The 26,365-nt window shown below is 42.8% G+C and overlaps 1 protein-coding gene across 1 annotated transcript in view; it reads left to right on the forward strand.

Moving 5' to 3' along the window:
- Positions 1-26,365, forward strand: part of ADCY5 (adenylate cyclase 5) — a 301,690-nt gene that overhangs the window by 253,194 nt on the left and 22,131 nt on the right. The window contains exons 10-14 of the mRNA XM_067549629.1: positions 5,110-5,254; positions 7,359-7,456; positions 11,430-11,517; positions 21,107-21,223; positions 22,739-22,903. Of these exons, the coding sequence (XP_067405730.1) occupies positions 5,110-5,254; positions 7,359-7,456; positions 11,430-11,517; positions 21,107-21,223; positions 22,739-22,903 (613 nt within the window). The remainder of the gene's footprint in view (positions 1-5,109; positions 5,255-7,358; positions 7,457-11,429; positions 11,518-21,106; positions 21,224-22,738; positions 22,904-26,365) is intronic.

Consider the following 26,365-nt stretch of genomic DNA (forward strand, 5'->3'; position numbering starts at 1 on the left):
ACCACCAGCCTCTGGCAATCCAAGCACTGCCATCCAGGCCTCTGCAGTTCACACTTTCTCTTTACAGGTCAACAATAGGCACACTCCAACCCCTGATCCCTCCGAGTGTCCGCCTGCTGTGTCCAGCCCTGATCCACTGGACGCGCACAGATTTCCCAGATCCTCTGTTCCCAAAGGAACAATTCACCATAGCTGACCAGTTACACTATAGAACCCAAATAAACATACGGCGCTTAGATTTGTTTATAGAGAAAGCAAGTATACATTTATTTAACAAAGAACAAAGGTGCAAATGATAGCAAGCAGTAATATTGGAAACAAAGGGCTACTACATATAAAAGAAAATTGGAACATGCATACTAGAGCCTAAACTTAACTGACAACACCTGGTCATGTTATATAGAGCAAAAGCCCCCCAATCCTTTCAACATATTACAGCCAGGCTTGGCTGTCATCTTCTGTTCATGAGACAAGCACGGAGTCCTCTTGACTCCTCAATGGAAAGATCCAGAGTTTGTCTCTGTCCCTAGAGTCATAGTCCAAAAATCCATTGCCTTTACTTACAAATAGGATAATACCTGCTGTTTGTGTTTTCCTGTCTAGGATCTCCCCTGGAAACCTTGCAGTTACTTTATTAGCATTTTGCTCAGGCCACAAATAGGCGTTCATTGTGAACCACACAATACTCACTTTACTTGTAGACAGACCAATAGATGATCATCTTCTGCCTTAAAGAAACCAGTTTTCTCACCTTTTGGTGACTAGACCCAAGTCACAGACTTAAGAACATAATTTTCAGTGTATATACCTAACTCCTTACGTATTATCCATACATACATTTCACAATGATTATGATGACCAGTGTGAGACGATAGAGACCTTACATGACACTCCGTCATGCCGCTGGCCAAGATCTGTGAGAATACTGATCTGCCTTTGTACACAGACTTCTTTAATCACTCGCCAGCTCACCTGTCTTTTAGATGCCCTTTATGGTCATTTATGCCTCCACAGAACATGATGGTGGATTCTGCTTGGGGTAACGAGTGGTCAGTGATGACAGTCATAATGACCCAACCATCCATCCACCAGGTTTTGATTGGCCAAGGTACTGGTGGTCATCTCTGAACCAGTTTCAAACAGGACAGGGCAACTGTGACCAATCTCTTTAAATGGTTTTTTTTCTAATGACCCCCGATGCAGCTGCAGTCAACTTCAGACTATGTCACATATTCTTGTCAAGTGCCCACTGACTTATTTCAACGGCGGGCTACTGGCTCTCCACCTGATTGATGATGATGCCATCGAATGGCTGGGCACATTGTGCATACGCTGATAGATACTCTATCAAACTAGTATGTAGATACCCAAACCAGGGGATCCATGTAACTCTTAGGCACCCCTGTGCCCTCTGCCATTTGGCACCAGGAGGTCCTTAGGTCACAGGTGGCATCTCAGGAGTGCTTTTTTAGGGGGTAAATGTGGTACTACATAAATTTAACTGATAGCAAAGGAACCTAAAGTACCTTCCGTATGGTCATGCATCAGTATCTGTAAAAGCTTCTACACACACCCTCCATTGCTCGACCAGTGTAATTCTTATAGGAACTACCTCCAGGGGTGAGTCTTCTCAAACCTTGGCACCTCTAGCAAGAAGTGTACTGCTAAATGTGATGTGGACTAATGTCCAAAAGGAACTGCTCTGAGGCACCCAACTCCAGGCTACCTAACTGGGATAACACTTTAAATCTTTGGCTGGATTCAAACTGGTGACCTATTGGTGAAATGTCCCATAGGCCATTAATAATCCTGAGCCAGTCAGCCACGTTCAAAAATTACACAAAGTTTCTTCTCCTTCCCATTTCCTTCCAGACTGGAACTTTGAATCTGACAGGGTCACTGAGGCGGCAATGAGTTTTAACCTTGGATTCTTGTAGCAAATTATTTCAACTCTTATGTGATATAAAAACGGCTAAATTTAAATGATCCAAATCCATAAATAACTAGCAGAAATTTTGAATGCATTCTGTAAATAGGACTAGTAATTTTCTTGCTCTTTTTATGGAGGCTAGAGAACAGGATTATGAGGACTGAGCAAAAATAAAAAATGGCTCTTAAGAAGATGTGGTTTCTTTAAAACAAACATTTAGAAGTAAATTGAATTTCCTATCCTCCAAGGGGAACACTAAATTGCATTTCAGAAGTGGAATATATAACAGTTGATGGATTAAATAACTGTGGTGTCCAAAAATAAAAACAGTCCTTCTCCTTTCCCTGACCCTTGTTGCAATGTAAACCCTTGCTATAACAACATTAAGGAACTGAGACAAAAACCATTTGCATTTGCTGGACTGCATCCTGAGTGAATGCTGAGGATGTATTGTAATGACTTGTCTACTGTATATACGTATTACTGTGTTCTTTTAGTTGGAGTTTGAATGATCAATTGTGTGTCATAAAACAGTAGGGCCTGATTTTTTTTTTATTTTATTTTATTTTTTTTGGCTGATATGTGCAGATCTATTGACTTACATTGAAGTTGTGGGTATTGAGCTCTTGGGAAAAATCAGATCCAATAATGCTAAGCTAGTGAAAAGCCTCCTTTAATTCAAATGGTGTGGGGCATTGGCTTTTGGAACAGAGATCCTGATTCTGTTTTGGCAGCTGCCATGAAGTTCTGAGTGTCTTTTGTGTGCATCTTACTCACACCTACAAAGGTCAGGTAGGCATGGATTTGTTACAATTCATGCTATCTGCCTGCATTAGCCAGTGTTATACAGCACTGACAAAACCCAGAAAACTCAGCCAGCAATATCATCTTTCATCCTCCCTTGTTGTGCTTTAGGTTTTATTCTGAGGAGTGTCTGAACAATGGTTGATTTTGCCTAACGTGGGCTGCATATTGCCCTGGAATCCATTAGAATTGCAGCTGGAATCACACTGGAATCTGTCCCAATATAAGCTCTATTTGCTTGGGCATCATGAAACATGAGCAAAATAACAAAGTTTCAGCTTTAGTTCTTACTCTCTGCCGCTTGTCAGTTTAAGACTGACCCTTAGAGAGACCAGTGTCAAGGTATAAAAATTCTGGCTAAGGTTTTTCAAAAATGATTAACGGTTTTGAGTCCCTTACTTTTTGGGTGCTCAACTGGAGACACCTTAAATGGGCCTGATTTTCAGACTGTTGGTTTTCATCACTACTTGAAAATTACACCTCTTTAGGGTGGCTCTTGTTAGACGTCAGAAAAACTGTGGTATGAACAAAACTGTGGGACTGAAAATCACTCATCATTTGAAAATCTTGGTCCATATTTTTGGAAAATAGGATCTGATTCCACATTGCCTTGCCACCTTGTGTGATCTTTTCTCTTAGCTCAAAGGTATAAAATAATATCACTTGCATAAGAAAATGGTTTGACCCAAGAACCTCTGGATGCCAGCTGGCAGAGGTCACTGAAGCATGCAGGGGTACAGAGATCCCCTGGGTTCACCAGAAGAATGTCATGTAAAGGCTCTGATGAAACCTTGTGTCACACTAGTCATCATGAGGTGATTGTGAGGTGGCATGTATGGAGAATATGTAGGGAGTTATGTATATATACTAAAAATGAGCGTCTCTGTAGTTAAAAACAGGTCACTCAAAGGTAGCATGTCTAGAGATAAACTTCTCCAGACAGGAGAGCTTATCTCCAGGGTATTGAATATCCTACATTAGGAGTTTGCTAGCATTATAAATCGAATGCTAATGAAGAGCTGGTGGAGACTTGAGAAGGAAACTAACAGGAAGTGGTAAACAGTGGGGGGGGGAAACCCTGCTGTGAGGAGACCATCAAAGGTCTGTTCTGGTGTATTTGGGGGTGCAAAGAGACACCCTAGTATCCTTCACCTACGAAATAAACCAAGAGCAAGTTTGCTTCATGAAAAAGGGATCTCAGCCAGGCTTGGTTGAAAATGCTGGAAAGATCTTTGTGTGAGATGAGCTTCTTAAGACAGGAGGATAATTTGTTTGTAGTAGTGTAGTTAGTTAAATTTAGGCTTTAGACTGCATGTTATGATGTTGTTTTGTATGTAACCATTTGTTCCCATTTCTCACACTGGTTTTTATTGGAATCTCTATTCTTTCTTAAATACTTTTTTCTTTTGTTTTATAATTGTGCTGAAGTGCTGTGCATAATACAGGAGCAGTGGTAAACTGATAAACTGTGATACCCTGTTCTTTTGGAGACAGAGGATCTGGGATTTCCGTGGGTATCTAAGTGTTCGCAGCTGGATACCATAAGGGGACACTTTGAAATGACTTGGGGTGCGTCTATAGTCATTTTGCAAGGCAAAGAGTCAGTTCGTGTAGCCCAAAAGAGAGTGCTTAGGTGCCTGACAGACTAGTTGCATTAGGGAATTAACTCCCACCTGGCACAAGCAAGACTTTCACGCTGGAGGCAGGTGGTGACAAGCGGATTCAGTCCTGGCTGCCCAGGAAGCATCACAAATGGAAAGTTTGGATTTGGTATCAATTTATACTTTGCACGGATATAAATGACTACACAGAAGTGAGACAGTGGAGAGTCATGCCCAACACGTTTAACTGTTCCTGACAACACTGTAAGTAAGTAATCAAAACTGGAGAATTTTTCAAGTTCTGAAATTTCAAGCTGGGGCTTGAAGAGAATTTGACAATTTTTGTGATCCCCCCCCCCCCATGTTTTTTGACCAACTCAGGCAATAACATACGTGACAGGCCTGAAATATAGGAAAAGAACAAAGCAGAATAAGAATAATGGAGGGAAAAATCAATGTGATTTTAGAGGTTGATGTATGATTTAAAAAAACACATTCAAGGGAAGCAAACACCTTGATGATGGGGAAAGACAGCAACATAAAATATCTTAATTGGGTGAAGACAGCTGGCCCAGGATTGGCAGTGTATTGGATAGCTGATAACATTTCACCTTGAGATTATCCAGCTAAAGTTTGTAATAACTGAGAAGTAATTAATGTCTAGATGGTTCTGCGGTGAACTGATTAAATCTTTTGGGCTTCTTTGGCAAAAAAAAGATCAAGCTGAGTGCACTGTAAAGTTCCCATTCTGTTCCATTTTTGTGACATCCTCAGGAACACCCAAGAAAACATGAACCCGGAAGATGAGGTGGATGAGTTTCTGGGCCGTGCAATCGATGCCAGAAGTATTGATCGGTTACGCTCTGAGCACGTTCGCAAGTTTCTCTTAACATTCAGGGAGCCTGACTTAGAGAAGAAGGTAACATTCCCCAATAACTGCTCTCTCAGGTGAAGAATATCTGTTGTTAGTTTTGTTTGTCCCATTTAAGTTCAAGATCTTCTTCCTACAGTTTGGAGTTACTTTAATTTTTTATTCACTTATCACTTCAGCTGCTTTAGAGAAATCTTAGCTTACATTGTGTCCTCTAAAAACTGGTATCTGCTGAAGGAATCACTTGATAGAAATGCAGCATTTGGCAGGAATGCATACTGAGCCATTTCTCTCTCACCTATAGCAATGGTGAACTACCAAGTAAATCAAGATGTTCTTGTGCCCGTTACTGAACATTGGAAGATCAGTCCTGGGTGGCATTTGAAGTTATACTCTAAACTGCACTGATCTCTTCTACTAATTTAGGAGAGGCAGGGTGATCTTGAGCCTAAGATACTGAATTTAGATAGTCCACCAATATCCTGTGTGATCTGGGGCAAAGCACTTAATCTCTCTGCCCTTCAGTTGCCTCACCTGTACAATGGGGACAATAATACTTCAAAGGGATGTGAGGATAACATTGTAAGTTTGGAGGCGCCCACATACTACAACGGTGTGTACAATATAAGTAAATAGGTTATTTTACACACACACACTGCTAGGAAAAATGTAAGTTCTGCCTCTTTTTTAGGATGATCCTTAATAATGATAAAAGGGGAGCCATATTTTAACAGGAAAGGCCACGTCTATAAATTTTGAATTGGTGAGGTTAAGTCTGAGCCTGCTATTCTGTCACTATATTTAGCAATTATGCAGAAAGAGGCTACAGTGATAAATCTACTTAACGAGAGAGAGGTCTTTGCAGTAATTGCGGTATTTTTTAAATTCTAAATGGGTCACATTAGGGTTGATCAGAAGCGTTAGCATGTAATTTTCCCAATTTAATTTTATAATTCTAAGAAAACTGAGTGGTTCACATATTTTAGGGACCTGCCTGTTTCACAGTTTACAGATTGAGTTTGTTCAGACTAGGAATTGCAGTTCTAGCTGCACAGAAGGCATCTTTAGAAATTGGACACAGCTCACCTGTGACTGGCCCTGACCAGTAATGGGAATGATGCGTCTGCATCAGAACCTGTGGCAACCTCACATTTTCATTAGAACCAACTAAAATTGTGCAAATGTTTTTTAACACTGGCAGGTACCAGGAAAAACAATGTTTTCTCACTAGGCTTGGAAGAGGCAAACAAGAAATTGGTGTTTTCACAACAATCTTTCTCTTCTGGCAAAATGCTGTGAGCTGTTGATGACAAATTGCTTTCAAGGCATGGGGAAAAAAATTTCCCTGGACTCTGTTCCAGAGAAAATGTGAACGGGGGGAAAAAACCCTTCTCAGGAGGTTTTTGTATCACCTAAACTGCACCCATCAATTCTACCTTGGCCTATGAGAGGTCCCCAGATCCCTGGAGGGCAGGTGAATTGTTCTGAAGCATCCATTGGCCTGCTGCAATTGGACTACAATTCCCAGCAGTCACTATTATTATATATATTGCAGTAGCGCTTACCGACCCCAAACAGGGAACAGGTCCCCATTGTGCTCGACCTTGTACAGACACATAGCAAAAAATGGCTTACAAAGAGCTTACAACAAAAAAATGCCCCAGAGATTTTAGTTTAAACAAGAGATTCTCCTTGTTTGTGGTCCCAAAGAAGATTTATATAGCCGAGAGAGATCTGGATAGAATATCAAATAAACTCAGTTTAGGAGATTTAAAAAGCCTTGGCCGTGTCTTCCTATTCATCCCCACTGAAGGAAGCATGTCATGGAATGAGTCAACATCACATCTCACAGCTGTGCCCTCTGGTCCAGATTGATCTATTTCGATACACATTATGAAAGGGACGGAACATAAATCCTCTTCCCATCTGCACAGGACCTTTCTGCAACTCTGAGGTCTTTTTGGGGGGAGGGGCTCCCAAAATGTAGCATAAAGAAAAGGGAAATGTGCACAGTTCTGTAATAGCAGCTGGTAGCTCTGGAAGTGGTGCTTCTTGGGGAACCAGGAGGCTGCTGAATGAGGGGTTTGATTGGGTGGACAGGGTGGTTTTATGTATTTCCTATGCATATAAAAGCCTGTTCACTTCCTTGCAGTATTCCAAGCAAGTGGATGACAGATTTGGAGCCTATGTGGCATGTGCCTCCCTCGTCTTCCTCTTCATCTGCTTTGTCCAAATCACAATCATGCCCCAGTGAGTAGCTGTCGATCACTTTTTCTGCATTCTGGCATTTTTTCCCCCCTTCCTTGAGGCTTCAGTGCACCGAAAGGAAGCAAAAGTCTTTAAATAATGCACGCCTAAGAGATGTGCACTGCTTATTGTGTGCTCTCATTCCTAGTTCTGGTACATTATGCTTGGCAGTGGCATGCCAGAATTTTCAGTTTGGCAGCATGATTTTTGTTTTTAATAATTACCTCTCATTTGCGAAGTTTGGCTTAGTGTATTTATAATCCCTTAGAAAATAAGATGACTGGAATAGGAAGGATTGTCGACTAAGGCAGTAAAGTCTTCATAATACAAGGCTGGAGTGTGCCCGTGTTGAATGCAGCGGAGGAAGGGGGAATAAGGAATCCCCCACAATCCTCTTGTTCAGCCTACTTGGATCTTGGATGTGGGTTCTGTTGTGAAGCTCAGCCCATTCTTTGGATATTCCCCACTGTGAACAAATGAGTGGGGAGGGCAGAGACTGGGCAGAGCTGTCCAGGCACAAAGGGGGAAATAACCTGCATCCTTTCAAGGGCTGCAGTAATTTATTCATCCTTTCCCAGCCAGACAAGGGAGACACTGGGGAGGAATCATAGAAGATTAGGGTTGGAAGGGACCTCAGGAGGTCATCTAGTCCAACCCCCTGCTCAATGCAGGACCAACCCCAACTAAATCATCCCACCCAGGGCTTTGTCAAACCAGGCCTTAAAAACCTCTAAGGATGGAAATTCTATCACCTCCCTAGGTAACCCATTCCAAGTAGTTGTGCTTCATAGTGGTGTCAGAGGTACAAGGCCTTGTGGACTGGCACAACATATGCATGGCCCTGTGCTCAGATTGATGCACAACTCAGCCCAGGGGCTCTTCTCAAAAAGAAAATGTTTCAGAATTGTAAATTTTTTTACAGGTTCTTGAAAAATAAAAAACGGGGGGTGTTTGTGTTCTTCAGAGATCATAACAGGCTCAGTAGCAACGATACCTCAGGATACCTAAAAATAGAAAGTGCTCCTAAGATAATTTTAGAATCGGTCACTTTTAATCTCAAGAATAATATAACGGAAGAGTCAGAAATGCTCCAATTTAGCTTCTTCCTTTCTAAGAAGGCAAAAATTCATTTAGAAAAGACACAAGATTAATGTCTGGCCTTACAGCTGCTTTTCGTTTCACTCACATCATCCTTTACAGAGGAGAGACCATGGATTGTTCACATCAGTTTGCACCTTCAGTAAGCCCCAGAAACAATATAGGATATGATGTTTGAGGTCACTCTTCCTCCTGCTTGAGGAATGATAGAATCAACAAAGCAGAATAGCAGCAGTGGAAATACAGTGTATAAAGAGACCGATCCATTGACGGAAATCAGAGTAAAAGCCAATAGAGGCTGAAATTAGGTCAATCTCTGCAATAATACATGGTTAATAATCACTAAAGATGTTCTTTTCATATTTGCACCAGTTCTGTAAAGGTTTAGACTTTAGATCAGATGACTTGACACTGAGGCCTTGAATTCCCACCTTCGTGAAAGAAGGGCTTTAAAAGGGTTTGGATTCCCCAGCGAGGTCACAAAGCAGCCACTGACCTATTGAATTAAAGCTAATTTAACATTTAAAAGAAGAGTTGACAAAAATGTCTGGATCCTTGATGATCCTATTGGCCGGCTCTCTTTGTTCTGTATTGTGCAAGGAAATCGGAGCAGCTTCATTATGATGTGGCATATGCTGTATGCTTGCCAGTCTTCTCTGATGGGCAGAAATATTTATCTTTTTGAGTTTTTTTTCCAGGTGTTTTACAGACTTCCATAGTCTTGGGGACTTTTAGCTTTCCTCAAAAGCATCCACAGGCAGGATACAGGACTTTATAAACAATTAGTCTAATCTGGTATGGCAAAACCTACTGGCTTGACTTTTCAGTTCTCAGACTGTATTTGTGTGCATGTCCAAACCTGCATGTGTGCTTTTCTAGTACAAAAACCCACATGTGGGAAAGTCAATGAGATTTAGGCTGCTAGGTGCCCAAGTTTTTTGAAAATGGGACTTGGATGCTTTTGAAAATTTCACTCTGTGCCTTAGTTTACTGTCCTCAAAATGAGTAGAACACCACTTCCCTACCTCACAGTGGTGTTGTGAGCACAAATGCATTAGAGATTATGAGTTGCCCAGATACTATGGTTATGGAGAACATAGAACTGCCATAGATCAGTACATGAGCATTATTTTTCTGAATATATCAATAGTAGCTAACTGGCAAGACTATGGTGTGGGTTATCATAATAACATATCATCTCCAGAGACCCAGGCTTATATTTGAACTGAGTCATAAGTAAACCTCAATTTGGTGGTTCTAAGATGCTGTACCAATCTGTAGTGAGCATTTCTCCACATAGAAAAATATAGTGTAAATGGATAATATCTTCTTAGGAGAGGATTAAAATAGCAGAGGGCTTGGAGGTCAGTGTTCAGGTGCATTCAGCGTTCAGCTGTGTAAAGAGGGACTCATTTGCCAACACCATCAATCACCTTGCTTTCACAACCGTTAAATTCATCCCAGAATTAAAATCCAAAACACAAACACCTGCCAATTGCAGGAGATGAAGCCAGTTTTTTTTTTTTCAGGGAAGTAGTGGTAAGAGTAGGGTAATAATCATATTGCATGGGAGTTGTTAAATTCTCCACCATCCTGTGGGTAGGTTGGCATGCCTGTAGGCAGATTTGGTTTCTAGAGAAAACAGAGCTTCGTGGTTCATCTTTGGACCGGATATATATTTCCATCACATTTTTAATGTATTTTTCTAATACTCTTGATTGCATAATTGTTGTCTTTACTGATGATCGCAATTAACAAGCACCTGCAGCCATATGCACGTGTGTCACCATTAAATGCTTTCATGAAATATCAGCAGAAGACAAAACGGGGAATTTCAATCTGAAACTTTAGATGAAATGGCAATGATCATTTGTGATAGCCAAGAGGAATCACCATATTGAATGCCATGAAGGCTCAAACAATGAATTAGCAAGGACAATTACCTCGGTAGTCATGGAAGAACATAGAAACCAGCTGGCTTTGGTGTGGTTAGTTTTAATGTCACTGTGCAAGATAACCTCATTGAAAATTTAAAGGTGGTAAAGTAGGGGACCTGTCTTTTTTTTATACTGAGACCAGAAACTTTGAAAACAGTATTGAATAATTGAATGATCAAAACAAAAATGTATACCACAAAGCTGGCTTGGAACTCCTCTTCTCGCTGAATGGGAGAGCATAAGGAGATGGGGCACGATGCAGACTCCCAGCACTGCTGCTGTATTCGTGAGCGCTCTGGTGCCATCAGAGTCATCCTTGTTCCTTGGCATAGTCAGGAGGACACCAAAAGTGGCAGGGCAGAGGTGCTCTACATAAGAAACCAAGTAGACTTGGGCATCTTCATGACCTTGTCGGATGTGGGCTCTTTCTCTATATTCTTAGCCAATACAACAGTTTCGAGTTCTTCACAGAGGGTACAAATGAAAGGCTGGGAACGGGCTCTTGAGTGTGACATGAAATATGTCTCCCTTGCATATTTCATGTGCAATCGGCTGCAAAGACCTAAATTCTAAAGCGCAGCAAGCTTCTCTTCCAGGGAGTCTGGTATCCATTGCCAGCCTGCGGGCTGCCCCACGATACAAAATCATTCTGTCATCTTTTCTAGCTCATGAAATATTTCTCAGTCTCTCTGCTGTCATCCCAGCAGGATGGTGATTCCTATCAAAGTTGCAGCATTCTCTGCTCTGCAGCTCGTGTGGCTAATTTATAGAGAACAGGGAGTCTCTGTGTTTTCAAAGCACTTCCTGAACCCTACTGCCATCCCAGCCAGAGAGAAAGCTCATACCATGTGTCCTAATTTGTACAGATGTGTTAAAGCTAAAAGCAAAGCGAGAACAGTTCTATATGATGTAAATCTTTAAAAATTCCTTTCTGGTTTCAGCTCTACATTCATGTTGAGTTTTTACCTGACCTGTTTTTTGATCCTGACCACAGTGGTGTTTGTTTCGGTCATTTACTCCTGCGTAAAGGTGAGTACTGAGATTTCTCTGTATTGTCCTTTGCCGACCCAGTTAGCATAGCCAGTCTGTTTCTTAAACGAATATATAATGTCCTTGTATTCTGTTAGCAGTCCTTCCCCCACCATTCACCAGAGGTTGATGCACTTACATACTACAGTGATAAGGGTTATAGAAAAAACTTAGATAAGACAGAATGAGCTGAGGTCATGTTGTGTTAGGGTTGACCTAGCTTTTGCACAGTCAGAAGCAATCATGCGCTCCCCATATGGATCTGCGTGTCTACGAAATCCCCTGCAGGCACTTTCATTTTGACATTAAAAGAACAAAGTTCCCAACATGGAACAAAGAACACTGACCCTTTGCTCCTTCCCTCTAAACTTCCTGCAGAGCAGGCTGTGTATTGTCCCCTGCTGTACATGCATGGTTTGGTAGGCAGATAATCAAGAAGGGTAACGTCAAGGAAATATGTCCTGAAGGGAAATAAAAGCATAAACATTTAGAGCTTTTTCAGCCTGTCTCAGATAAGCATAAGTAGTGATCTGTCAGTGATCTCCTTTATGTAACTAAGAAGACAAGGTTAATAAAAAAAGAATTATGGTTGTAAAACAAAGTATTAAGTATGCTTAGTTCCACTGTAAAATTACAGTCTGCTGTTGGGAAAGCAGTGTGCGTTCGAGTGTTTGTGCTAAGCATTTGTGCTAGAATGTTGGTGTTTGTTCTGTCTGATGTGTTGTGGATTCTTCCTTTCTGAAAGCCTCTGTGCTCTGAGAAAGCTCAGATGTGGACTTCAGGGAACGACACACCATGGCTACACCCAGCTGTGTTCCTAACAGGCTAAAACGAAATAGCTCAATAACACTTGTTTTTTTTCTTTCTGGAAAAGAAACAATCTTCCTGACACAGTCCGCTATCCGTTTATCTGCATCTCTTTCCTTCTCCTCTTGGTGGTGCCAGTCTCAGGAAGGAAATCTTGGCAGATTCATGCCGTTGCCCAACTTTATTGTTAAAAGTTAGACTTTGGATCTTCATTCTGTATGGACTATGAAATTATTCCCAGTGAAAGTCGGAGGCTCTTCACGATGTTAAAATTCACTGAAAAGCTCCCAAAGGTTTCCTTTTGAGGGAGCCTTGCTCAGAAATGGGGTGTTCACTTTGACCGTACTTGTTTATACTATGTGGGGCCAATCACCCTTTCTCAGCTGATGATGCTGTTTCCAAGCTCAAGAGAACAGTCTTGACATAGACCAGTGGTCCCTGAACTCTTTCAGTCACGCCTTGCCCAGTCCGCACCCCCTCGGGAGCCACACTTGGGAGCGGGAGCCAGAGCTGCAGCTGGGGCTGCGGGTGGGAGTGGAGCCACAGCTGGGAACCAGGAGCAGAGCTGGGGGCTGCGACTGGGGGCGGAGCTGGGGCAGAGCTGGGCTAGATGGTGCTCCCTCCCCACCCCTCCATAGGGGCTGGCCCGGGCCTCGCGGTTCCCCCCAGAATGGGCATACCCCACAGTTCGGGGACCACTGCCATAGACGGCACTGCATATCTCTGACTGTCATTACTGCATATTCAGTGTTTTTGTGATTAATGATACAGTGTGGGCCAACCCAGAAAGCGTCTTGTTACAGCCACAAAAGACTGTGAACCAAACACAGGGTTGCACTGTGACATAGTGACACCATGCCGCAATACTCCATCACAACCCCAGCTAGCTAGAGCCTGTCCTGGAGAGATTGATTGCTGGAGTGCACAGCTCTTTTTGGACTAATGTTACGGGGCAAATGTTGCAGCAACAGCTCTGCTGAGCCTACGCTTGTGGCACTGGAGTCTGGCTGACACCAAACAAGGCTTACTTGGACAGGCCTGGATATTTTCCCCCTGTTGGCTTGAATGGGCTTGTATTATTTTCATCTGCTGACAGCAGCACTAGCTTTCCTGATGTCAAAGATTTGTTTTATGAATGATCTGAATGAAGGATGAGTTTACAATGCACAAAGGATTTCTCTGTCTCCCCATGACCCTGGAAGGCTGTTCTGTTTTGTTTTCCATCATGTCTTGACCTCCCAAGTTCCCATGGAGGCGATCTGTCTAATGATGCCTGCAGCTGCTGTTTTTAAGATGTCCTTCTCTCACTGGACAGATGATCAGCCTGGGCTACAAAACCACTCACGCCCCCTGGGAATTCAGGTGGACAAACATAAAAGGGCAAGCCACTGAGGGCAGAAATAAGGAAGTTGCTGCAAACGAACTGCCTGGTATTTCTAGAAGTGATTGTTTATCACTGCATGCATAACATTACAGATGTGCACCACACCATGCAAAACAGAGTGCGGTGTACCCTGCCCCACAGAACTCACAGTTAGAGAATGAGTGGGTCTGGATGCTCTTATCCCCACTTCTCCCTTCCTTTTCTGGGTCCTGAGGATATGACATGACAGGCTGCCATGTGAAAGATCTACTGAACAGTTAGTTCCTGGTGGCTGGTTTTATTAAAGAGAAATATGAGCATATGGCTTCTCAGATCCAGTGCATTTTTTATTTTCCCACCATCTAGTGCTCAGACACACAAAAGTGCATTGGTACCCCAGATTATAAACATAGCTAATGGTTTCTGGGCTGGTTGCTGGGACCCTATGCCCCTGTTGCAAAGATGGCCTCGTCAGTGTCTACAGTGAAAAGGGGTCACATGGCAGAGGTGGACTTTGACGTCAGCAGGTTCTATTGGTCTATCGCTGAAAGATTTTGGAGTGAAGGTTCAGGACGGTTTTTATTACTTGATTAGTTTATCCATCCGTAGTTAAAGACAATGTGATGGTGTATCTTCTCACCACCAGCCTGAGACTTTTCTGGAGCTTTTGTTGACCTCAGAGAAGTGGTGGTGAAACCAATGGTAATAATGAAGCAGAGCAGGAGTTGTTGTGGAGTTGTCAAGACCTTGCCTTTGGCAGTGCCACCTACATACCAACCAAAGCAACCTCCATCCCCAAATCCAAGTCTCTGGTCCTTGAGCAGGATACAGTACCTACAATCTGAGAGTGACTCAAGAATTCAGTCAGTGGGGTAGTTGTTACTGAAGCACCGCACCTATTTGACAGCAAGATTATCAGTATCAATGCATTCTCTGTCCCTAAGCAACACAAGTAAAACAATCCACTCCTCAGGTGCAAAAACAACAACAACAACAAAAATCCTTAGGAATAAGAGTGTTGAGCACCTTGCAGGTCATCATGAAGGACATGAGTGCTCAGAGCAGATTGGTGGAGGGATTCATTAGCAAGCCACAATGCAGCTAAGAAACAATCTCTCATGTCTGTCCTGTTCTCTAATTAAAACAGCAACTCATTAACAATCTTCGCTTTTTTCACCCCTAATGTTTGTTTGATTTTGCTAGAATACAAGCTCGTTGTCACAGTGTGTGTGGAAGAGGCAGTCGGCAGCTGTTGTGGTGAGGGTTATAGAACTACTTGGACAGATAGATGTAGTCTGGAGTTTTTGTGTTAAGATATAAAGCTCGGAAGTCCACTTTAGCACCTCTCTGCTGGGGCAGATTCATTCATTTTTTTCTGTGCCTGGACTCAGAATGGGAGAGCAGGTGTATTAGGTGCCATCAGTTCCTTACAGGAAGTGGGGGGAAATCAGCATTTGTGCATTCCTGCTTGGAATATCAATCAGATGGAGCACAAGCATAATTTATGCCTGTTTGCAGTAGTACTAGATGGTAATTGGCCCCTTTTTTCCCCATCTTATTCTTTTACAGTTTCCATCTGAGATTTCCTTCCCCCCCCTTTTTTTTTTTTTTTGGGGGGGGGGGGGGGGGAGGCTCTTTCTAGCTGGCATTGATAATTGCCAGCAGGTGTTTCAGGACAACTTGATTTTGTTTTATTTTTTTCATCTCCCACTATAAAATTATCCATGGGAGTTGATTATGGAGTTGCCAGATTTGCCAACTTAGATTTCCAAGTTCCTTCAGCTGTAATAAACAGGGAACTCTCACTTTGGCATTCTCAGAAGCCTTGGCAACTGAGGGATGGTGTCTTCCCATTAAAATCTAGTTTCTGCAAGGTCATGGGAACCACTGTCTCTTCTTAACTGCACTGCTGACTGACATCTGTTTTGCTACTTATTTAACAAGTTCACATATCTTCTGAGAACGCATAACTTGTTCTGCACTCACCACTCTGTGGAGTTCAACTTCTTGGACATTTCTGGACGTGAACGTGACACAGATTACAAACTACATCTTACTGAGTTAATTTGATCTGGAAATCACAATTTATACACTAACTTTCAGATACCCGTTTCTTGGCTTCTCCCTCCCAAAGTTTGGCCAGAAAATTTAAAGCATATTTTCATTTTTGGGATCTTCCCTTTTGGAAACATTTAGTTAATTGAAAACTGTACATTGGTTTTATAGACTGCTAGAACACTAAATAATAAACCAAACAAATGGATTTACAGCCCTGAATTGCCAGTAGTTATTGACTTCAACTTCAGCCATCTTAATTTAGTGCAGAATGATCAAAATTATGTTATTCCAGATTGGAAGTTCAGGATTTAAAGAATTTCTGGTGTTTTTTTTTGTTTTGTTTTGTTTTGTTTTTGCAGCATACAGCACTAACTGTCAAACAATTTTCCATGTCCAGAGTATACATTAAAAAAGACAGAAAGCAGAAGCATTACTGTCCTTTCTCTGTTGGCTGTGGTTTTGTTGTTGTTTTCTGGCTTCTTGTTGATTTTAGTTTTAGTCTGTGTGTTTTTTGTTTTCAGCATGCATGTGAATGGAGGTGATTGGTCCTCCCCAATGTAACTCCACTGGAGTCAATAGAATTCTGTATGAGTTTGGTTCTTTGTCTGTAAATGCGCCCACCTTCCTGTAGGTTTGGTTTTCACACTGAACAGTCCTTGTATAAATCAGTTCCTCTTTCCTGGCCCTCGTATGGTGGATATCTGAATGCTGTAAGGTGAGTTCTCCTGACTACTCCTGGGCAAAAACATTGACAGGGCTTGGCTCAGTGCTCACTTTCAGAAACTTTCTCCTGCCATAACGATTATGATGCATTTACTAGACGTTCCTGTTGGTGTCCCTTGCCTGAGAAGCTCTAGCTGTTGGTACTTCAAAGCAGGACATCTGAAGATAGTTTCACGTCTTGCTTTTAGTGCCTTTTGTCCATTTTAAGCAAGAGTGAATTAAATAATGGGAAAGTCCATCTTACTATTTTTTTCACTATACTCGTTTTCCTTGACACTTGGACTTTGGGAGCCTGATCAGGCTAATGGTATCTGGCCCCAAGTTCCCATATCAGCAGACGTCAGAACCTTTATTTACCAAATGAATCATTTCCCTTTTTTCAGCCCATCCTATAAAATATGTGTGTGTATTCTGCCATGCCATTGGAACGTCACATTTGCTCTGCTGTTCTACATTTAGACACCATTTTACACTGAAAATGAATAGCATTTAATAGTGCAAACCAACAATAATAGTTGGAACTATGCCTTGCCTGTTTATTTTGCTTCTTCTAATAAAACAAGAGTGACTTTTACTGCACTGCTGCTTTGTAGATGCTTTTGCAAAGAAAACATTGTACAGTGGCTAGAGAACAGGACTGGATGTTAGGAGATCTGGGTTGTATTCCGGGTTCTGTCACAGATCTCAGCCAAGTTGCAACTTCTCTTCTGCAATCTGGTTTCTTCATCTGTAAAATGGGGATAGTTGTACTTATCTACCTTATGGGGTATGCTATGAACTGAATTCATTATTGTTTGTGAGGCATAATTGCCTCAGAGCTGTTATCTTGCTATGGCATTACAATATCACTTATCCGTTGGGTAGCTTCTGCAATTGTTTTCCTCTTCCATTTTTTCCAGGATGTACTTGTTTGTTGACACAATCTGTTCCCCAATTTACAGAGTAATGAGAACCAATATGTGTACAAGGAAAGCATGTTTGTTAACAGAGTTTAGTTTGTTTGAGTGTCTCTACCAAAAAATCTTGCTCATTTTCTCAGGATTGATTAGACATCAGTCCTATATAGGGTGGACTGCGAGCATTATAGTCTTGTGCTCTGAGAACAAGACTGGGAGGTAGGAAAAACGATTGAATTCCAATCCAGGCTCTGCTACTCTTTCCTGAAGAGATTTGAGCTAGTCCCTTCACCTTTGCAGGCCATATTTGTCCTTGGGGTAACTCCTGGCATTATCTCAGTTTCCCTATTTGTCAAATGAGAATAATTCTTATCTGGAGTTCTTTAGAGAGGTGTTGTGAGGATTAATTATTTAGTGTTTGTACAGCACTTTGAAAGAGTAAGTGCTAATTATTATCCTGTTCTGCTTCTTAAAAAATTATTTGCTACAGTACAATCGCATAGCAGCTCCTGCAGTAGAGATCATGGGAAATCCATTCTGCTGCTCTTAATTCCCTTGTTTCTTCCTACATGATTTTCCTCTTCTTTTCCCAGAAATGTATTTTGCAGCTGTGGCTGCTTTTTTCCAATTTAACTTCTCAGAAACTAAAATCTGCTGATTGTAGCTGAATGTTGAAACTCCGTGTAATTCACAACAAGAACAAAAAAGCACCCTCATTAGAAGCCTAGCTGCCAGAGTAGAACTCATGGTGTCTGATTCTTCTTTCACCTAACAGTGGTGTAAATCAGGCGTAGCTTCTCTGTAGTCAATGGAATTACACCAGTGTATAACTGAAGTGAGAGAAGAGTCAAGTCTGTGGGTCTTAGATGTGCATTAGAGGTGTTTTTAAGGAAGGAGTGAGCGTACCATGATGCCATAAATTGCAGTCAGTGAAGATTCTCTCTGTGTTCTCATGGCCACTAGAGTTTAAGGACCATACTGTATGCTTGATCTGCATATACCGCTCCCATTGATGTCAGTTGGTATCGCACCAACAGATCAAAGAATGATATGGTCCTATGCGATAAGGTTTGCCTACCACATTATCCAGGACCCACACTCTTTAAAAGCATGTGGGGCAGGTACTTCAAGTAGCCATTTCAGAGAGCTTGTAATGGATGAAGACTGACTGTCGGTGCAAGATCTGAATGTTTGAGTTTAAAGTTAATTTAACTCCTTGACAAAGTTGTCAATTCTTACAAATGAACTGAAATTTCAGAGGCCCTAATTGCTGTGGTGGCAAAACTTTCAAACTAATGACTTGAAGCATTGGACAGTTGCTTACTTACAGGTCTTCTGGCTGCTAATTATTAAGATACCTGTTAAGTGGTGGTGTTCCCATCCAGTTCAAAACAGAAACTACACATACAATGAAGAGTCAAAGGTCTTGGGGTCTGGATTTATTTTTTGAAAAAAAGAAATCAAACTCCAAAATGACGTGCCAGCAACTGAACCAGAGATGTCTGGAGCTGAACGTAACAGTCTCTAAAGCTTGAGTGAAGGCACCCAGACCCAGATTTGTAAAGGTATTTAGGTGTTGCAACACCTAACTGATTTAGGAGCCTAAATCTCATTTTCAAAATGCATTTAGGAGCCAAAATTCCATTGACTATCGAAAATGCAGCCATCCTGTTGCAATACCTCTTTAGGCTTAGGCAGGTGTTTGTCTAAGGGCCGGTCTATGCTGGGAACTTACATAGGCATAGCTACATCTCTCACGAGTATGAAAAATCCACACCCCTGAGAGATGTAGCTATACAGACCTAACCCCTGGTATAGGTAGCACTAGGCTGACGGAAGAATTCTTCTGTCGATCTAGCTACTGCCTCTCAGGGAGACGGATTACCTACAGCGGCTGGAGAACCTCTCTTATTGGCATAGGTAGCGTCTACACAGAAGCGCTCCAGTGGTGCAGCTGTCTAACTGCTGCTGTAATGGCTCAAGTGTCAACAAGCGGAAGTCTCTTGTAGGAGCAGCTGGATGTGGTGAGGAAAGGAAGTATTTTGACTCGGGCTCATCTGAAGGAGCCAAGAATTGCTAGATTAACAGGTTTTATTTCCAAAAGGAACACTTTAAACAAATTAACTCTAGGAACATTGCAAAGAATCTGAATATTTTGTAACCTTGTCCTGGATTTCGTCGTTCGGTGCAAATGTGTCAGAACCCTAAACTCGGCCAGTCCAAGTCCCCTCCTCTCATCGACATTCCTCCCCCACATCCCCCAGCCCGCCCCGCCCCCCAGGACACAGAGAAACATTTTTGTGCCGGAAGCCAGTGAAGTCAGCATTTTAAAATGTTTAGCAGCATTGCGGATTCTCTCTCCCTTTGTAATAGTCACCAGCTAATCAGTGCTGCCACCGCTCAAGCAGCTTTATAATTATGTTGTAGGGCAGCCGGGTGGGAAGCAGTACACTGGCAAAACGTTGTGTCTCTGAAGACGTGAGAACGGAGGGTAAAAGGGAAAAGCAGGACTTTTAATAGAAGCATTAGTCATAGATAAATTGCAATGCAATGTCATTGTGCTGCTAGTTTCTCTAAAAATACCTTCTAGTCTAGTGGCTTGAGTGGTAGTACAGCACAGTAACAGAGAGAGAAGAGATCTGGATTCTGGAGCAGCATCAGCTGTCTTGTGTTAGCCCTACTTTCCCTCCGGAAATGCTGCCGAGCATTATACAGGTCATGCTTACAGGCTGTGGGGAATGTGAATAGTTCTGCTAATCTCTGATTCTAGGGGGGGCCTCTTTGCTCCTTTGTAGCTGTATAGTTCGTGCCATGATAGAGCAGAGAAATGGAGGTGGGAGTTGGATCAGAACAGGGGGATATAAAAGACGGGAAAGGTTTTTACAAACAAACAAACAAAACAAACCCTCCCCCACTCCCCCCAAATCATCCTACCAGCAGTGGGACTTGCCGTAGTGGAGATAATGCTTCATGCTGGAAAGAAGACCTGTTGCAATATTGCTTTTAAATAAGATGAGTGAGCGGGGAAGCCTACGCTTGGATTCCTGGGGATTCTCACCATTAACTGTAAATATTTCCATCCTGAACACCGTGAGACACCTGGGAGCCAGGTGTTCTAAAGATGCCCTGTTGGTAGGAGAGTGCTTCCAGAGAAGGTTCATCTAGCTGGAAGAGAATGTCCAGTAGCATTATTATGAGAGGAGATTTTGATAACCAAGTGCCTGGCAGGGAGGATAGGATAGATAATGTGATGAGATTGCAACCTATTAACAATGTGTTCTTAAAATGGTACTGTTTAATTTCCCTGAATGAAAGTGAGATATACATCCCTTGATTGCACTGACAGATGAACCAGATACTTTGCACCCCTCTTTTTCTCAATCCATGACTCATAGCTTCTAAATCTCAGCAGTTGGAAATGACTTATGATTAACTTTCCATCCACCATGACAGGATATACAGTTTTTCATGCCATGTCATCTTGGCTCCGAAGCCATTGTTTCCTTTGGGAAGAAACAGCTAGATTTGACAAGTCTGCCAGACTGCACTGCCATTGGGTTATTGCCTGCCTCAGCCTCCCAAAAAAACACATGTAAGAAGACAAGTCCTCGTCACCCTTCTTTGACCCCATCCAGCAGAAGCACAGCCCTTTGTACTCAGGCATATAGGTTGCTCTTAACATTACAACATTTATAAAGATCCATGTCTCATGTATTTTATTTACTCTTTATTTCATGTCCAGCTTTTCCCAGCTCCACTCCAGACTCTCGCAAGGAAGATTGTTCAGTCCAGGATCAATAGCACCTTAGTTGGGGTCTTCACCATTCTACTGGTTTTTCTGTCAGCATTTGTCAACATGGTACACGGTTTTTGATCCGCTTCTTTGCTGTGTGGTTTTATTATTAACCTTGTCAGGCATGCAGATTGCATGCGTAACTTTGCAATCATATGAATTAATGTCAAATCTGGCTGTTGCTATACCCGAGGGCAGGCTTTCCATCCCAAAAGGGAAACGGGAGTCATCTAAATGCCTTCCTAAACGCCAGCCTGCATTACTGACTCTGGGTTTGCTTTTCTCGCACATCCACTTTTCTGACAGTTCTATTTCTTTTGGTGACTATAGAAACCAGGATACCGCTATACAGAGGGCCAGAGCAAAGCCTGTGTGTCATTCAGGCCACACAAAAGCTTCTATTTTGAGTTGGACTTAAGTGCTGCGTAGGCTTTGTGCTGGCCTCTGCACAATGTTGAATTTCACACAGAGTGTAATCACTTCACAGAGATTGGAAAGGCTGCATTTTAAGTGAAACATTTGGATTTCTTTGCATCCAGACGCTGCTACTAATTTCAGATTCAAAGAATGTTCCTGATGGCCTACCATTTTTAATGTTTAACTTGTTAGCTAAATTTGTTTTAAAAATGAAACTAACTTTTCTGCATTCTATAGTAATCCGGGGAATTTTTAAGAGAAAAAGGGTAAAGCATTGGGCTGTGAGTTGGATTTGGCCTCTATTGATAGCACTGCTTTAGATTTCCTGTACATAAATTGCAGCCTGCTTTTCAAACGTGCTGATCTACCGCAGCTCTCATTGATTTCAGTGAAAATGCTGGATCCTCAGCACCTCTTAAAATTGGGCTGTTAGCCTCTCTGTGCCTCACTTTCCCCATCTGTAACATGGAGATAAACATTGTTTGTAAAGCGCTTTTAGTTTCTTGGGTGGAAGGCACTAGGGAAGTGCAAAGAATTATCATGGTTACAATGTTAGGGTCTCATCTGTCAAGATGCTAAGTACCTCAAATGATTGGGCCCCCGTAATGTAACTATAAAGAAGCAGATCTGGATTAAAGGTGCTCAGCATCTTCCAGCCTTATTCATCGGCATTCTGTTCAACAGCCTGGCGTATCTGGCCTCTGCCATTGCTAACCGTTTTATAATAAAATGAACCAAAGGCTGATGCAAACTCATTGCGTAATTAGGCTGGTCATGAAATAGCACTGAGTGGCATTCTGCTGGTTTCTCAGCATTATTGTAGCAAGTCTGCAACAACGGGCTTTGTCTTGGTCCAAAAACCTTTGCTATGGAATGGCCTGCTGTAATAGTCTTAGCGATAGATTGCTAGCAGCGAGAAAATATCAGCATATCCCCTTTGTCAATACATTGGTTGCTGCCAAATATAAATACAACAGTGATCTGCATAGATAAGCAAACTTATTGGGGTACTGACTATATCCTGGTAATCTTGTGTCACACAATGTTTCGTTCTCTGCACTATCGTTTGCAAGAGAATTTTTAAAATCGCTTGGTGGTTGGTTTTTCTTCTTACCCGTCCCTTTGGGTTTTGACACAATCTTTTTTTTTTTTTTTCCCCTCCAGTTCATGTGCAGCACCATGGACCTTGTCAGCTGTCTGGCTGCAGAGTATAACATCACTCCTGACAAGGTGGACCTATGCCTTATCAACAACTCATCTTTCAAATACAGCCTGGGCCCCTGGCAGGGATTCTGTGGCAGTTCCCTGCCCAACTGCAACTTCCCAGAGGTATTGCTTGAAAGAATCCATTGCAGGGCTGGATTTTCAGAGGGGCTGGAACACTTTTGGATGACCAGTGCTCAGTTCTGTATTTACTCATGCTCACAGAGAAGTAATCAAATCTCATGATACAGGGTGAAAACTGTTCACTACAGGAGCCGTAACACAAATTTTCCTTCACAACCATCATTACAGAATTGAGAAGGGACAACATTTTCAAGTTAGGCACCTAAATCTATTTTAAGGCATCTAAGTAGGTGGTCTGATTGTCAGAGCTGCGGAGCACTCACAGCTCTGGTTGAAGTCAGCGGGACCTGCAGGTGCTCAGGGTAACAAACCACAGCCATTACACAAGCACACTTGTTGGCAGGGGTGAACCAGAGATTTTCATTGCTCAAGTTACAGGAAAACTCCTTTAGCTTTGAGTAAGTAGTACTGGGCTTTTGTAGTCACTGGATCCAGCCACTAGAGGGAGACATGATCACATGCATTCATAAGATAGTTTACCCGGTTACTTCAGTGGCTGCTGGTGAAATTTGTGGAAGTTTTGGAAGCTCATCACCTCTGGGTACATTTTGAGTTTCTCTGGAGCATTAGGGCCATGACTGGAAGCAGAATAGCAGACTTGATAATGGTCCAGAAGTCAGGATTTGTAGCACCGAAGCAATCTGCTTTAAACTATTAGATTTTGATTTTTTTTACAGCAAAAGACATAAGTATTTTTCATGCAGTTGTACAGTACTGCGCCCTAAATCTCTTCCTTTTGGGCAATTGTTCAAGACACTTCGGTGAGCTTTTAGGTCACATAGCCATAACAAATTTTTCTTTAAGAACTGAAAAGGAAAAAACTGTGGTGCAGGCAGTTGTGATGTCTGGATCGTTTGGGTTTATGGGAACCTTTTCATTTTTGTGGCTGATCTTTTAAAGACTAATTGTTCAAAGCGTTATTGAGTGCCCAAGATATGCTGAGTGCCCTCAGCTTCCTTTGGAGCAGTTGGGACCTAATCCTGATTCCGTTAAAGCCAACGAGAATTTTGCCATTATCTGTAGGGGTTTTATATCACACTCATTACCGTAATTTGCAACATTCCTTCATCTGTGTTATGCCTTGTCTAAATGTGTGGTGCGTATAGAGAACAGGCCATGTCCACTGCAGTATGTAGCTACACGCAGCAGTGCAAGGCTGCGACAGAAGGAGAGACAGTAGGGAAAGCCTCCAGCAGAAAAGAGGCAGTGGGAAACTACGCTGCTAAAAATAGCAGTGCAGATGTGGGAGGCGCTGTTTGAGCATGTAGAGGGCTATGCAGGGTACATACCATAGCGTTCAGATGTGTCTGATGGAACGCTGTCTGGACCAGGAGTCCATGAGTGCCAACCTCAGGGCAGGCTGTCAGGAAGCAGGGCAAAGACCCAAACTAGTTGTATGGTCTAGAATTAGATTTCACCAACCTAGTAGCAAGTGTGAACTCCTGAAGCACCACAACTGTCTTACCATGGAGTCACAGACAGTCCCCTTGGGCATTCCAGTCTATCTTGCCACTCAGGCAACCTGGACTCAGGGATAGGTGATCACTTTACATGAAAAATGACAACAATATTTAGGTTATTCCAAGTTCCAAAGGACCAATTACTTACCCCAGATCAATTTGCACCTTAGATCTCATACCAAAGACAACACATGTAGCCAGTCCAATAGTAAACTCTCTAAGGATGTATTACCTAAGAGAGGAAATGGGAGAGTTATTTCCAGGTTAAAGCAGGCAATCATAGTTACAGCTTATGGTTGCAGAGGTGACGGAGTTGAAGTAATTGGTCAGCACTGAATGTTTGTTAGGGCTAACCCAGGTTCACCCTGGGGATCTCTGCTTCCGTTTTGTAGCTCTGGCCCTGCATGGGTCCAAACAACAAAAAAGATGAAAAACTTTCTTGTCAACTATTTTTATTTCCTTTTTCCAAGCTGCTGTGACCAGCCCTTTGGCGCGTAGCCTCTTCATGGGTGCAAGGGGGCAATTAACAAAGTCTCGGTAGTGTGGTGTCCCACAATGGTCCAGTTAGTTTTGTTGGGCCTTCCTGATGGGCAGGAGACAATCCCTACTGGCTGGGTTCACAGTTTCAGAGTAAACGTTTTTTACAGTTACAAAGCAACAACTTACCTTAGAGCATGTGATACAGAAATTACACGTGACATTAATACACGCAGCAACTTACAAACATTTCTAAACACTAAACAGCATGTTTTGAGTCCAGTACCCATCTTAACCACACTGACACACAGGTGAAACAGACAGATTTACAGCAATGAATTTGCCAGTGCTCGGCTGAAGCCTAAAGTCTTTGCAAGAGCTGGCACCTGGTCTGCCAGTGTCACATAAGGCCCTCTACTCATCTAACCCTCACCACCCACACGGCTGCTTATACCCAAGCTAGCTGGGCGTGCAGTGTGTGTACTCTACAACTCGCTCTAAGTGTAGACGTACTGAAAGTGTGGTCTGTATAGGGAGCAGGAAGCAGAATTAGGCATAATGGGAGCTGAGGATATTCCGCATCGATCAGGAAGTGAGGGAGGAGATGGAGTGGGGGGCGGGTCCAGGCCAGAGCTGGAGTGAGAACAAGGCTGGTGGATCCACTTTGCAGGCCGTGGATGCTACTTCAGCCTTGAAGCTGAGCCTATGCTGATGACGGAGGATTCCATCACTTCCACTCGGCTTGGCACGCCGGGCTTGGCGAAGAGTGGGAGGGATGTGGCTATTGCTCTCGATGGGACGTGTACCTGTAGTAAGGAGATAGTGGGCTCCCACCATTCCAGCCGTAGAATGGTCACTCGTTCTCTGACGACTGAGCTCCTAGAGCAGTAAGCAGCACTGGGATCTTACCTGAGTTTGTATGAACATCCTCTAGGAAAGGTGCCTGTCTCTACTTCCTGGCAAGTGTTTGCCTTTGACCAGAAAGTCGGATTCTCCCACCTATCCGACGTGATTTTAGGCCGGCAACTGGAAACCTGCTAATGTCCACCGGCCGGACGGAGCGGAGATTTATGGGCTGTGCTTTCTGAAATGTGCCCAGCTGGTAGAGCAGTGCAGTCTGGGTTTTCAATCTACTTCAGACTTCCCATGCACCATGAATGGCATGTGCAACTTGTGATTCTCACACCACACACACGTTAATCCTTCGACTTTGGCTTAGAATCACCAAGGGCCACATGCTGTCTTCACGTCTGTGCTCATGGAAGCCCATAAACGCTGTCCAGCCTTTCCACATCATGTCACCAATTGAGGCAGAGGACTTTTCCCTCTTCAGCTCCTCTTAGACGCCTGGCATGGCTCTGGGGAGCAGGCCTGTAAAAATGCAAAGTGTTTGTTTTCCCCAGCAGGAGTGCGGAGCCTGAATCTTGCTGAAGGCTCCTATTGGCCATGTCCCCCTAAGTCAGCAGGGGGAACGTTTTCAAAACTGGCCACTGATGTTAGATGCCTC

The sequence above is a fragment of the Emydura macquarii genome, unplaced genomic scaffold, assembly GCF_026122565.2.
Source record: "Emydura macquarii macquarii isolate MOO-44397 ecotype Brisbane River unplaced genomic scaffold, CSIRO-AGI_Emac_v2 contig_1253, whole genome shotgun sequence".
In the NCBI taxonomy this organism is placed as follows: domain Eukaryota; kingdom Metazoa; phylum Chordata; order Testudines; family Chelidae; genus Emydura; species Emydura macquarii.